The 15712-nt window shown below is 36.6% G+C and overlaps 2 protein-coding genes across 2 annotated transcripts in view; one reads left to right on the top strand and one right to left on the bottom strand.

Annotated features, from left to right (window-relative positions):
• Positions 1-9151: 9151 nt before the first annotated feature.
• On the bottom strand, positions 9152-10223 carry fahd1 (fumarylacetoacetate hydrolase domain containing 1). The gene has a single exon (XM_042505722.1). It carries the CDS (start codon positions 10143-10145, stop codon positions 9483-9485), a length of 663 nt encoding a protein of 220 aa, XP_042361656.1. The 5' UTR covers positions 10146-10223; the 3' UTR covers positions 9152-9482.
• Positions 10224-11409: 1186 nt separating this feature from the next.
• Positions 11410-15712, top strand: part of LOC121957192 (hydroxyacylglutathione hydrolase, mitochondrial-like) — a 6725-nt gene continuing 2422 nt past the window's right edge. The window contains exons 1-5 of the mRNA XM_042505720.1: positions 11410-11486; positions 12909-13093; positions 14307-14371; positions 14589-14706; positions 14786-14894. Coding sequence (XP_042361654.1) covers positions 11420-11486; positions 12909-13093; positions 14307-14371; positions 14589-14706; positions 14786-14894 — 544 coding nt within the window. The 5' untranslated portion in view covers positions 11410-11419. The remainder of the gene's footprint in view (positions 11487-12908; positions 13094-14306; positions 14372-14588; positions 14707-14785; positions 14895-15712) is intronic.

Raw genomic sequence — 15712 nt, 5'->3', positions numbered from 1 at the left:
CATAATAGTTCAACTTTCTTCTCAAAATAATACAAATTTTTTCTCATAATATTCTCACTTTATTCTCGAAATTACAACTTAATTCTCATGATATAATGACTTTATTCTCAAAATCGAACTTTTTATTTTTTTTCACATAGCCCGAATCCTCTGTTGTTATTCACAATGCAACCCTATAGGAAAAAGTATTTTTGGACCCCCATGCATCACATGACGAATCTGGAAGTTGTAATTTGATGGTTTGGCCATTATGTCGAATTGGCCTCTCTGTTCTTGGGGGCTTGTTCGAGAACGGAAAGCTTAACTAAAGGGGCTTAGGCTTATTTAATGGTCAGTTCTTCCATGGTAACCCTGTTAATGCTTCCACAACCAAAGCGTCTCTCTCTCTTTCTGCCCTTGCCTTGCTGTTTCCCACTCTTTCCCCGCACTTTATTTATGCTCTCAAACTTAAACTATAAGTCTCGCTCTTCCCTTTCTTCCTCTCTCACACTGCTTTTCCCTCTCGCCACTTCCACACAGTGAGACCACATGTACAGTCTGAGGCCTGCGTGCTGCTGTGGCCTTTAATTATGAAAGATGTCAGCTCACTCAGAAAGCCCTCCCTCCTTCCTCTCTGGGCTTAGAATTAGCAGCAGAGCTTTTCTCTTTCATCGTACACTGTCCTGAAAAAAAAAAAAAAAACCATCTGCACTGGTGGAGCGACCAAAAAAAGAGCCCGCTTAAGATCTGACAAATACACTGCGCTGCAGATGTTAACAATGCATGGATTTATGCTTGTATTCAATGATTAAACCAAAAATATTCAATCACAACTATTAAAATTGAGCTTTGTTTGTGGAAACATCAGTGGTTGCTTGCATTAGCATGCTTGTGCGTGCATTTGTGCAAGTTTGCATGCACACACACCCCTCGCTTTGGCTCTTTCCATACATCTTGCCTCCTCTAATTCCAGTCAGTATGTCTGTCACATTCCCCCTCTGTTTTATATGTCTGGCATTAGTTTTTAGTGGGCCTCGCTAAAATTTAAATGTGCTTGGCTCACTTCATCTGTGCCAACTTTTATTACTCTGCATTACCAGTCATAGTGATAGCTGCCTTTTCGCTGTGCCAGCCCAGCAGCAGGCATTAAAGATAACTGATTTCCCATTCTGCCATCTGCGAAAGACGTTAGGATCAGTGTTCGCGGGACCAGCCCAGTCGTTAAGTTTCATTAAATCAGCAGGAGATTCGGCATAATCTATGGATGTCACTAAACAGAAAGAAAAAAAAATGGAGGAATGCACTGTAAAATCTAAGAGTTGATTTTACTTAAAATAATCTAGAAAACCACTATCGTTGAAAAATGTGAGTAAATCTAACTATTAATCCTAATATATGTTAACTTAATATCTAATTGTTACATTTATTTAAAACTTAGTTATATTTACTTGATTTTGTGAAGTTGTTGCAACTTAAAATGACCAGTTTAATTCAATCAGTCAAGTTTCAGCAACATTTTAAACATGTGACTAAAACAGAACTCACAGATCTCCAAACTTCATCTTTTGCAAAATCTTCTTTGTCATGATCAACGTGGTTTACTGAAGTTGCCAACAAGAGTATTCCACGTCATTTTTAAGTTGCAACAACTTCACAGCATGAAGTAAATACAGCTAAAGTTCGAGTAATCTTAATAATTAGATTTAAAGTAAACAGAAATTAAGATTAATAGTTATATGTAGTTTACTTTTTCAGTCGGTTTCCAATATTATTTTAAGTACAATCCACTTGTCAGATTTTACAGTGTGATTGAGAATATGTTCCCTAAAAGCCAGTGAGACGTGAAGATGTACACTGGAGTCCATGAAAATGAGCTCATGTTATTAACCGTAACTCTGTGATCTAAGCAAACAAGCCTCAGTATTCACTTCGGTTTCTGTTTGCACACATCAGTCTGTGAGCTCATGAACAGCCTACCTCCACTCGTGGTTCCCCAAAGAATCTGCAGACACCGCCAGCACTTTGTCATTTTTTATGACTCTGTCATCAATATTTTAGGTGTACGGCAATTCACAAAATTCACGATTTGATTTGATTCAGTAGAGTACGGTGGTGTCACGGTTCCAGACATTCTCGCCGCAGCTGTCTGAGTGTTTTACGTTTCAATTTATCCACATTTATTTGAAGATTTAACTTTAGTCTGGAATAATATTTCAGATTTGAGAAGAAAACAATAGATTGAATCACTCTGATGTAGTGCTAGCAATCACTTGGGTAAACAACTGGCAATAGCTTTGAATTGCAGAGATATATAAAAATGACTGACTTATCTATTCCTGTTGTCATTTTCAGCAGTATTGATAAAAATGGTGGTCAGACCTATCTGGTATTTCTGCTGTGCTTATTTTCTGCACCTTGTGACGCAGCAGCAGGCTGAAGCCCGAAGCTAAAAACTGACGCCCGACACTTGTTGCTGCTGAAGGATGTGACGTGCTTTACAAAAGTTATAGCTCGCCTTAACTTTTTCCAGCGCTCCAATGACGCATCAACCAATCATATGTTTATATTTCTACCTGTGGTGTTTTGTTATTTAGATAGTTAACCGATGCAATAGCTATGTGTGTGTTGATGCGAAATGTGATGTTTAAAAGGGGCTCAGACATTGATCATACAAACTTTAGATGACATTCATTCGAGGTGTTTTGTGATAAATACTCACATAAGCTTGTGACAACGTAACTATGTCAACAAGTGCTTGAGCAACACTTCAACAGCGACTCAGCGATGATGTAGCTGTTTATGCTGTTGCTGTTTCGCTCGTAGTGTGGACACAGCATTACTGTTGCAGTTGAAGGATTAGAGAAGGTAATAAAAAAGTAGAATATGACTTATCCTTTAAGGTTTAGTGTCAATTCCTTTTCACATTGAGCCGAACCCTGGATGCAACCAGCTGAAGTCGAAAAGAGGCTCAACACTTACACCAAATCCAGATGATAGAAAGACAATATATATTCCTCTGTGTTTGTTTGAAATACAAGATAGTCTGGATTACAACTGCTCCAAACAGCTCAAAAGCAAAGACAATAAATTACAAGTCCATAAATCTCCAAATCGTCTCTTCTCATGGGAACACTTATTTGTTTAGTTTCGGCTGGCATGCAGCTTCCAAGAATTTGATCCCGCAATTTAATGCATGCCATCAATTCCTACCATTGTGGATTTGTTGTTTGCATGAGTGAAAATCGCCCAGTGTGGATTGAGTTACAGGCCACTGTGACTATTTGAGATTAGGCGTGATGAGGGGTGTATATTCTGTGCGGTGACTCTTATTTGGGAATAATGGGCACATGACAGACTAATCAGAAACACCCCGCGGGAGGGATGAACCACTCTGAGGGTCGCGCTGAACGAAAAGGGGGGCTGATTCCTACATAGCAGATAAAAAGTAGGATTAGAGCGTAAAAGTGGTTTCCCTTTGAGGAGCCACAAATGAAGACAGTTCATACTGAGGACTCCACACATTTTCCACCCGTACCGCAGTCTCCTCCGATTCAGGGAAGAAATGCTCGGGGATTTTCTCTCTTTTCCGCGGTTTCGGCCTCACAGCAGCATCTTGTTAAATTGTGACTCCAGCTTTAATTGATGAGAGAGTAATTTAGGTTAGAGAGATTTTAAAATGGTCATGGTAGCGCGACTTAAATTGGGGAACTTTTTAGGATTAGGGACTTTTACAATAGGATTTTATAACATTGTTTTTCTGGACTCGTTTCAGTGCACGCCTCTGTTGCCGTTTTAGCCAACAAAATACCAGCTCCAGTCCACTCACTGGGCCCTGATTGGAAAACTTGAACAATCAAAGTTTATAGAGAAGCTTGCGCTGTTGCCAAATGGATGGAAACCTTTTACACCGAGGAATAAAACTGAATTTTTAAACTAAAAATACAACTCTTCAGACACGTTTGTATGGAAGAAATTAAAACTAAAAATGCGTTTAGTTGTTAAAGCTACATTTTTCTACACGGTACACTGCCCACGTGGCCTTCCACCTGCATCTTCAAACAAAATGCTAACACACTACGAGCAGTCAATCACTCTGAATAAAAGCAGCCTGCACCTGGCCTTCATGCATGGTTTCTTTTCATTTGCCAAAGACCCCATTCATTATTTTACCAAAATTAAGTGCAGCCCATAAGTTTGGCCCATGAAAAAAATCACAGATTTGTTCTTGATTTGCTCCATGGTGTTACTAATCTCCTTCTATCCACTTGTTCATTCAGGAGACTGATTATTGTAATAGTTTACATGCAGAATAACCAGTCAAAACATGTCAATGATATCAGAAACATGGAATAAAGACAAGATCTGAGCTCTGAGTTGAAACCCAAGTATGTAAAAGTACACACACACACACAGTAGCCCTTGTGTCTTTATAAAAATTAAATAAAATCTATTCCCCGGCCATATGAGTGCGTGTCTTTTTGATGCGATATGTCATCTGTGTCCTGTGTGACTCAGTCCTTCCCAAGGTTATGTGTGTGTTGGTGGTTTTTTATTTCTAAGAATGGCTGCACCACAGCACTGTCTGGTGACACACAGTGCAGCACGCAAAGCGAGGCATCACGAATGGTCATTTTCTGAACACATACACATACACAGCCAAGCTGTAAATCATTTTCACATGTTGGACCTTTTCTGTCATGAATTTTATGTCAAGGGCTGCAGCTTTAACTTGTCAAAAAACGGTCGGTGCAAAAATCTTTTAAAATTCCAATGTTTTTCAGTCAGCTAAGGATAGTTTACTGTTGCATTTGTGCATTTTATAACCAGGAAAGGGGCTTGTTAATATAAAGACTAACTTACCTTGGCTTTACTATAAACAAATAAATAAAATGCAAAATTAAGCTACCTTTTAGGGTCCATATATGCCATGATTGCATGCAGGGGTGCAGCCAGACATTGTAAACATTTGGGGCTCAGCCCATACTGACTGGGCTCCAGGGGGCATGCTCCCACAGGGTGACTTTTTCCTTTTTTAAAGTCAGCTGTATGCAAAATTTTGCAAGCCTTTAGTGGTTTTTAGTTATGCTTTTCATTTTAGGGGAGAGACATTTACAACTTTTAATATTCGTACATGTTTGTATATATTTTAACTACCCTCAGAACCACAAAACTCCAAAATCACACCATTTATCATCGCCAAAACCTGTAAAATGTGGTAATTTATGGTGGTGGGAGGGTCATGAATTTTTCCCCAGTCACTCAGGGCAGCCCAAGTTAAAGTATTTGTAGCTCTTAGAAGGGTCATGATATTAAAAAACACCAAGTCACATCTCAGTCACAGACTACTTAGACAAATAAAGTGCAGTTCCTTATGATCTTCAAGGTGTTCAAACTATTTGTTTAAGACAGGAGAAGATATGTGCTGACTGTGGTTTCTTTTACCTAGCACATGACATGCTGTGTTTCAAATTTTGTAACTAAGCCACTGCACCTTGAAAAGCAGGTGCTTGGGAACACTTGTGCACCATGTTGTCTCAGTTGTGGCTTTTGAGCACACGTTTGGCGTGTCTACGTTGACAACAATGAATATGAGGACACAAAAAAGGCGGCATGTGTACAGGCCCTAACACAACAGACGCTGAGGATGACTCATTTTCACTGGTGACACCTAAAAAGAGGCAAAAAATGTCTCATGTTACTATTTTTTAAGTTACATAGCATACCGTAGGTGGGGTAGGAACTTGACATAAAGAGCATTATTTATCATGAAACCTATCTTTGTTATATTATGCTGAAGTAGACTTCAATAAATAAATGTTAAGGTGAAAAATCTGCCAAATTTGAATCCATCACATAATACTCAGGCTGCTCCAAATGTAAATCAAGGATCCCCAACAATGCCAAGTGAATGCAGTCTTCAATACGCTGAACTGAATACTAAACCAAAAAAAGATCATTTACGCAATTATATTAGATTTCTTTAGAATATACTGGGCACATGTGAAAAAACATTCAGTGCTGAAGCTCCAGAAGCCGCCTCGCCGACCCGCTCCTGTACACATGTTCAAGCCCGTATTCATGTTCAAGTTGTTTTCGTGTGAACCTGAGAGTTTTGACCCGATAACCTCCAGCAAGATAGATAACTCTGCACAAAACCTACTGATGAACTGATGCTAACAGATGTTTGAACATGTCTGTGGTAATATGTCACATGTGGCATGTTGCAGTAGGTGTTAAACAAGACTCTCATCCAACCAAAATTAGGATTCAGCATCTTGGCACTTTCATATTTAATGGTGGCTGAGATATTTCAGTGTAAATATCTCAGTGTAAAATTGCATTTTTATCCCTTTAAAGTCCTCACCAAGACAATAACAATGGGATTTTTTTCTTTGCATTTTTATGTTCCTGAGGCTACAATAGAAATTTTTTTTTTTTTTTTTTTTAACAGACGCCATAGTTTTTTAAAATAGGTCTCTACCAAATGGTTGAATGGCTGTTTCTGGTAATGGTAAAACAGAAAGACAAAATCCAATTTCAAATCATTTACTCTTATAATGCTTTAATATGTAAGTATACCAACATATATCATTTTTTGACCATTGAATTAGTAGTATTACCAGTACTAATATTATTTCAATGCAAATTTTCCATTACAGTACTTTGAAAATGTCTCACAAATCAAAAATCATACTGATATGTGTTTTACCAAATATGTGATGGAATAACATGAAATATATAGTATTAATAACAGTGAATATTCATTGTTTTTTAATTTCATAAAAAATGCTAATTTATTGTTTTAACATTCCTACATTTATGTTTTTGAGCAATAAAAATTACGAGTTTTTTTCACTGTATATGTAATTAATGGATAACATTAAATGTATCATTTAACAGTCATAAATGATCAGAAATTGATTTATATTTAAGCAAATGGACAATTTAAATTTCATTAGCTTTGCTTCATTACCTTTTCCATTGAGGAACAAATAGACAGTTAGGTTTTTTTTTTTATAAAGTTATATACATCTGTTCATTAATCCCACCACACAGAGCCCTCAAGTCTGGTGCGATTAAAAAAAAAAATTAACTTCCTGTTGGAGGCAAACTGAAAAGGCCTCCTATTTAAAGACAAAGCGACATCTAGTGGATTTTTTTGGCATAACATACCTAAACCGAATGTTAGAGATCGCTCAATCAGGTTGAGTTAAAGTCAACACATTTTTCATTAAAATACAGTGATTCAAAATGTGCTCTACCAAATGATCGAGCAGGACGTTTATGCCACTTTTGGGGTAAAAATCCACTTTGTTTACAAGAAACTCCCCTCAGATCTCTGCACTTCGGCTCCAACTGGTGTGTTTTAATGTCATAGGTGAGATCATTGTCCGTGTGTGTTGAATTGGAAGTCTGTGGTCTCCACGTAATCCCGTCTCCCTTGAAAGTGTCAAATATATACCTCTTTAGAGTCCCGCTCGATGACAACACACTGCTTCATGCGGTGAACGCTAAACCAGAGCTGAGCGCCAGCTTTGAAGCCATTGTTAAAACCTGCGAGGGCGTAATACCTTCAGTCACACGGGGACAATGAACAGTATGATTCATATCTCATAAAAGACGACACCTGTGTGCACATGCCACACTGTGCACTGCTCTAACCCCACTCTGGAAAACAGGCCACGACTACATTTCCCAGACTCCAAATCTAATTGAATCTGTCATAACTGCTCTAATGATGGACACATTTAAGCCCGGAGTACCCCAAGGGCCAGTGCTTGGGTCCTGTGAGTCTTGGAGATAACGTGCCCTACAGGTGTGGGGAGATGATGTACGCAGACTCGGGTTACTGCAGACTGGCCCGGGACAGGTTGATGGACGCTCTGATTGATCCTGAAAACAGAGAAGCCTGTGGGAGAAATGTAATTGAACCTGGAACAGATGTTAAACAGTCCGGGAAGAATGTGGTCATGATGAAGGTGCACAGCCTTGAAAGTCAAAATTGCACAGGATGAACAGAAATACCACAGTTTTATTTATTAAAGGAATTGGCAGATCTTTTTTTTTGGTGTATTAGATATGAAAACGCTATCCAGACAACATTAAAGAAAGGGGCAACAGGGTTCACTCTGCAGTTACAAAAATGCATCAAAACGTGGTCCATTAGGAAGAAAACACATCGCAGCTAATCCAACAAGCAGCAAAATGTGTTCCAAATTTATGAATAACCACAGGTGGCCGGTGCCAAACCCTCTAAATCCTCTAAACTCCCTCACTAACAGGACTTTTTCTCAACTTGAACTCATCTGGGATAAACTGTACTTCACATTTAAGCTTCTCAAAGGCACATTGCATTAATGCAGACTGCGCTGTTCAATGTGATTGGAAGAAGTAGCCTTTATCATACGTACACATGCGGGTGAAAATATAGAAATGCATATGGGATGAAAAATTTATTAATGACTTTATTATTGGTACTTTATTTTAATTTTTACTCTACCTCTATATCAATTTTAAGACTTTTTGGGTATGACTGAAGGTGTTTTATTGTCTCTGAAACACAAGAAATATTATACTTTTTGTGTAGTAAATACATTTGCTCAAGTACTGCACTTACGGGGGTCAGTTCCAGCTGATCAGCTACAATATTACTATGATACTTGGATTTTAATGCATTTATAATAATACTTATAACTTTTGGCTGATAATACGTTCATACTTCCAGTGATGGGGAGCAATTAGTTACATGTAATTAAATGACAAAATAATCGTAATTGTAATCAGTTAGTTTCTGAGAGAAAAAAATGTAATTAAATGACAGTTACTGATCAAAATTGGTGATTACAAAAGGGGTGCACCCAAAAAGGTAAAACTTTATATGTATAATTTAACATTCATCCTATTGCTTTGCATCTTTTCTTCCGTCTTTCTATTCCCACTTTCAGCATTGTTGTCCAGTTTAAAAGATTTGGTGGAAAAGTGATCAAAATTAATCAAATGTAATAGCGTACAATATTTCGATAAAGTAATTAAAATAGTTACATTACTTATTACATTTTAATGACTAGTAATCTGTAACTTAATGCATTTTAAAAGTAACCTTCCCAACACTGCACTCTTCTTACATTTTAAATGCAGTACCTTTACTTGTAACAAAAATATTTTTACAACATATTATTGCATCTTTTATTTGAGAAAAGTTTTGAACACTTGTTCCACCACTGATGACCTGAGAAAAATGAATGATGAATGATTTCCACATCTTTGGCTGGATAATACAGTCAAACAGATCATTCACGAGATCAATTAACGTAAACAGTTTTGTTCTTGTTTTCATGTATTTTACGGAGCAGCATCTGGATGGACATTTGGTTTTGATGGCACAGCACTGCCACCTGCTGATCCACACAGATATTGGAAATTATTTAAAAGAATTTAAGTCCACTTTCCAGCAAAAACACTCTGTTTATGAGTCTGAGTGTTTATTTATTGTCTTTTTTTCATCACTGGTCTTGTCTGTCCACTCTGAAGCTCATGGTGACAACGTCCTCGATCCCAGCCTGCAGCTCATCGTGCTCCTGCACAGCGGAGACTCCTTTGGGGGTCCCGGTGAGGATAAGGTCCCCCTCCTCCAGGGTGATGAACTCGCTGATGTAGCTGATGAGATACGGGATGGAGAAAATCATCTGCGAGGTGCAGCCGCTCTGCCGCAGCTGGTCGTTCACCTTCAGCCACAGCTTCACGTTGCCCGGCTCGGGGATGCGCTCTTTGGGGATAAAGTCGCTGACGGGGCAGGATGTGTTGAAGGCTTTAGCCAGGGTCCAGGGCAGACCTTTGGACTTGCACTCTTCCTGGATGTCCCGGGCCGTCATGTCCAAACACAAAGCATAGCCTGCGACGTGCTCCATGGCGGCGGACTGAGGGATGGAGGTGCCCCCTTTCCCGATCACCACTCCTAACTCCACCTCATGGTGCAGGTTGCAGGAGTACTGAGGCACCAGGACCGGGGAGCCCTCCTTCACATAAGCAGAGGGCGGCTTCAGGAACAGGACGGGCTCTGTAGGAATCGCGTTTTTCAGCTCTTTGGCGTGATCTGCGTAATTTCTCCCGACACAAATTATCTTCCGCCCCCATTCCCAGAATCGAGATATATTTCGTGCTGTCATTGTGTAAAAAATGTGAAGGTTGCAGCCGCTCTGAAGCTGTCAGCACCAGATCAACTAAACTTTGACCGACAAGCGAGGTTATTAACCTACGGCAAGCCAGAAGGGACAGACACAGCGAACTCAAAGTCGAATTTTAACCCTTTGAAACCTGGATCGACATTACTTTTCTTGCAGTGCTTTCGGGCACATTTATAAGTATTACACCTTTGAAATCTGAGCAACTTGGTTTGATTTCTTTTGAACGCGTGAAATAAAATTGAGTAACGTGATAAGAACTGTTCCGCAAAAAAAGAAATTATAAAGACAATTATTTTTAAGTTAGGGAAAATGAAAAAAAGAAAAAGAAAAGAAAAAGCACTATTCGGGTCATTTCCTTTTTTTCTCTTTACTTTTATTATGTATTTATTTATTTATCTAATAATTTTCAGGTTTCTTCCTAATCTTTGGGTTTCATTTCCTCTGAAGTTGCTCATTGCCTAAATTATGAAATTATAGTTGATGATTTGTGAATTAAGTCCAAGAGCAAATCAAAAATCAGAGCTGCTTTATTGACGTATTTGGGACATTTAAATAAAATCTCTCAAGCATAACATATTGTATCTTTATAGATCCGCCATTAAAAACTATGTCTCTAACCAATTTATTATATATGCATATATATAATTTTATTTATTTTACGCATTATTATTATATTATTATTATTATTATTATTATTATTATTTATTATTATTATTATTATTATTATTATTCTCCCGATCTACTCCTCCAGACTTGATTGGTGCAGGCTGGGAGGTTAAAGTTCAAGAGTAGGTGGACACGGAAGTAAACCAGAACCAAACTTTTCTGTTTCCATACTGTGCATATGACAATAAACACTTTGAATCTTGGATATTGAATCTAATTTTATTTTATTTTACGCATTATTATTATTATTATTATTATTACTGTTATTATTATATATATTGTTGTTATTATTATTACTGTTATTATTATTATTATTATTATTACTGTTATCATTATTATTGTTATTATTATTATTATTATTATTATTATTATTACTGTTGTCATCATCATCATCATCATTATTATTATTATTATTATTATTATTATTATTATTATTATTATTATTATTATTATTCTCCCGATCTACTCCCCCAGACTTGATTGGTGCAGCCTGGGAGGTTAAAGTTCAAGAGTAGGCGGACACGGAAGTAAACCAGAACCAAACTTTTCTGGTTTGCAGGACAGTGATAAGCGTTTTATCTGCCGTTGTTATGTTATTCAGGTCTCTTGCAGGGAGTGCCTGCGCTCTACTTGGAGCTGCAACAGCCTTCAAATTTGGTAAGCTTGCAACCAAGCTCGCGTGCATGTAATTTAGCACGTTAGCTGGTGTATTTAGGTGAAACGTTAACTAGTTACTGGTGGCTGACATGTTTTTATTTTGACGTGTCTTAAGACGAGAGCTGTCAGGTGAACACAGCTAGCCTGTCTTAGCAAACACCTTATTACGTAACCTCCTCACAGTAAGTCAGGTTTCATCGATGCCGTCGCGTGCTGGCTGATAAATAATGTATTTGTGTGTTTTTGTTTAAAGTTAGCATCGACGCTAACGTTGTTTACTTGATGGTGTCATGTCACAGACAGCTTACAGGCTGAAGACGTGTCCAGTGACTGCAGCATAATGGCATTCATATCCTGGTGTCTGTGGCTGCATAATGTAAATATTTATAGGGACAGGGCCCGTACAGATGAGTAATATGTGTACGTATGTTTAATTTACAGGAATATTTTAGCGATCCTCGTGGGGAAATTGTGGTTCGTTACAGTCGTCATGATGTCAAACATAGAGAAATATAGACCAAAACAGAAATGAAGCAATAATAAAAAACATTTAGTACTAGTATGTGAATATTTAAACATTTTAGATATGTATAATGTGATGAGTGTGTGAAGTTTAGAAAATATGAAATATAAATAGAGTAATAAAAACAAGTAGCGTCAGGATGTGAATATCTAAAAAAAAAAATATATATGTGTGTGTGTATTTGCGTGTGTGTAAAACGTGCTGAGTGTATAAAGTGTATACTAAATCAAGTAGAAATTCAGTAATAATAAACAATTAGCGATAGTATATGAATATTAACATTATGAATATGTAAAGTGTGCTGAGTGTGTAAAGTATGCAAAAAATAAAATAGAAATACAGTAATAATAAAAAACAATTATCACTAGGATTTTAATATTTAGAAATTATAAATATGTATTTGGCAACAATACATATAAGCTTAATAGTATTGTTAGTAGATTGTGAGCCTGTATTATAACTCTGAAACAAGACCATGTCTATCAATGTTGGTGTTAATTTATTGCAAGAAGCATATAGAAGCATCCTATAAATATATAAAATTGTTGTATATGTTGTTATATAATTGCATATATGGTATATGGTATAAAATTCATCATATAGATATTTTTTTGATACATGTACATATAGTAGAAATTTTGCTATGGGTATTTCATATATGTTATTAACTCCATTATATCTCCATAAATACAGATGATGTTTGTATGTGATCACAATATATTGCATTATAAGTAACATATATGGCAACATCACTCTTGATATAGGGGCATATATGTCATATATTACATTTTTGTATAGGTTTGCGTGTCTTTCTACAGGAATGAAATGAATTGTTTAGGACTAACAAAGAGTGTCGTCATGTCAGTGTGTCAAATATTGACTTGTGTTCTCTCTCAAAGCACCTGTGGAAGTCCAGGCCCAAGCAGCTGCCCTCCTTCACAGCGCCGTGAGGAAATCCTCTCTGGTGGAACAAGCAAACATGAGGGTTGAACTTCTTCCTGCACTCTCTGACAACTACATGTACCTCCTGATAGATGTGGACTCCAGAGAAGCAGCTATTGTTGACCCTGTGGAGCCAATAAAGGTCTGTGCATTATAGTATAGTATTTTTATTTGAGCATATCCATTCTATGCAACCCTGTTTTTTATACAAATGCATTCGATTTTAAAGTCAATTTAACACCACCACTTTGTTATGGTACTGTATGCATGTGTGTGTTGTCCTCTCACCATAAAGATATATGTAGGACTGTCAATAATGTCCATTTTGGGGTAATGCAGCAAATTAAATGCTTGAGCGGTCAGAGTACTTAATCATATAATGAAAGCAAAATGATATACAAAGTTTAAAATCACAAAAACAATGTTTCCAAATATCATTCCTGTTAATGTATTTGCAACCCGTCCACAGGTATAATTTGGATGTTATCACTGTGTAAACACTATGGCAACATTTCCAAAGGTTGGCAAATTTCTATTGTCTCACAGTATGTAATGTACTGTCATTTGATGCAAGGGCAACAGCTCTGGTCCCAAAGAACCTAAAGGCTAATACCTTTTATAATTTGGTGGTCAGCTACTGCATTAACAAATATTAACAAAAGGAAGTAGAAAAGAACCCATATATGTTTATGTTGTCAAGTTTGAAACAGTATATAGATTAAACTAACCAATATTATATAAAGAAGTTCAAAATTTCCCCCACATTGGCCAGCTTTCACATCAACATGTCTCAAGCTGTTACTGCATTATTCCAATAACGATAATATTATAACAGTCAAAAAGGGCATGTTTTGCATAAAAAGTACTTTTATTTTTTATGTGTTTAATACACTTTGCTATTGGTATCTCTGTGCTTGTACTTTGGTAAGTTTTTTGAATGCAGTATTGCAAATAAAAGCACTGCAAAACTACTTATATTTAAGCCTACGTTCAACAAAATTATATTACTGCATTTAGGGCTACAGCTGATGATTATTTTTCAGTTTACTCTCTCTATATTTTTTTGATTAATGTTTAAGCTGTAAAATATAAAAAAAATATAGTGCAAAATAGCCATCAGACATTTCCTCAGCAAAATTGAAATTCATCCTAAAACCAACAAATACTCAACTTTAATGATATAAATCAGAAAAAAAAACACATATGAGAAACTGGAACGTGCAAACATTCTGCGATTTTGCTTAACAAATATTTTGAAAATTATCAAATCGTGTTTGATTAGTTTTCCCACACCTTAAATAATTGACTCACATTTTAGGCGCTACTTCAGTTCAGCTCGTTTGTGCTTTTAACAGGTTGTGGAGGCCGTCAAAAAACATGGCGTAAAACTGACAACAATTATGACCACTCATCACCACTGGTAAGATACATGTTAAATAATGTTTAAATATACACATAGTTTTACACTGGATACTGTTTGCTTACCTTATTCACGAGAGCATTCGGAAAACTTTAAAGATGAGCGGCCAACAATGTTAGTATGATGAGAGACAATATTGTACCTGCATGAAACTACTTTTTTTTTTTTTTTTTTTTTTTAGAGTAGTAACACCACACTGATAGTACTCTCTCCTCAGGGATCATGCCGGTGGAAATAAGAAGATGGTGAAGTTAATTCCAGGACTGAGGGTCTACGGAGGAGACGACAGAATTGATGGTCTTACAAAGAAAGTTTCTCACTCCAACAGTTTCAAAGTAAGACTATATAACTGTCTGTGCTACAATCCAAATATCAAGCGACTGATGTTTGCTCACAGGTGTCACTGTGTCTCAGGTTGGATCACTTGATGTCAAATGCCTGTTCACACCGTGTCACACAACTGGTCACATTTGCTATTATGTGACGAAACAAAACAGCACCGAGCCGCCTGCTGTTTTCACAGGTAACCTGATCAGATCAGATGAACTGCACAAATTAACCTTCATGCACAAATCTGCACAGCTCCCTCATATTAAAACAAAGGTATTATTTAATAGTATTTTTCACTCATATTGTAATTTTTCTATTCTATATTTACGGTTCTTTAATTTTGCAGTAATTGCTTTTGCTTTTATTTTTCAGGAATATGTGTCTTGTATGCATCAAACAACAAAGCATATTCCCTTTATGTAAAACCTACTTAATAAAGCTTATTTCATTTTTTTTTTTACTATTTTATTGAACTTTTTTTACAGAAATAATGCCAGATTTGGTCAACAAATCATATGACTCCTATGTAATAATAATAATTATAATAATAATTAATAATCAGTGCAGGTGTAAATTTTTCGTTACTATCTTTGTAATGATAGTAGGGCTGTATTACATGATGCATACATTTGTTATTAGGTGTTATTATGTGCTGCTTTTGTTTGTTAACCTGTGTTTCAATGTCCTGATATTTATATTTATTGTGATTTGACAAGCAGTTATTGATCAGTGTATACCTGCAAGTTGTCTCGAAAATAAACATAAACAACTGGTCAAAAAAAAAAATAATAATGATAATAAATCATGCTCATCAGTTAAATATATATATAAATAAAGATAAATACATAAATTAAAAAAAAGTACAATCTAATCTAATTTGCAAGGCAGCTAATTAGATCTCAAAAACATAAAGAGTGTGTACACGAGAACTACAGTATTTACTTGGTGTGAGCTTCACTGCAAGACCTGTCCTTATTAGCGATGTCCTCCAGGTAGTCTCCCCACTCGACG

The sequence above is a fragment of the Plectropomus leopardus genome, chromosome 17 (assembly GCF_008729295.1).
Source record: "Plectropomus leopardus isolate mb chromosome 17, YSFRI_Pleo_2.0, whole genome shotgun sequence".
Taxonomy (NCBI): Eukaryota; Metazoa; Chordata; class Actinopteri; order Perciformes; family Serranidae; genus Plectropomus; species Plectropomus leopardus.
The sequence above is the reverse complement of the archived record's forward strand: the minus strand, read 5'-3'. Positions and strand labels throughout refer to the sequence as shown.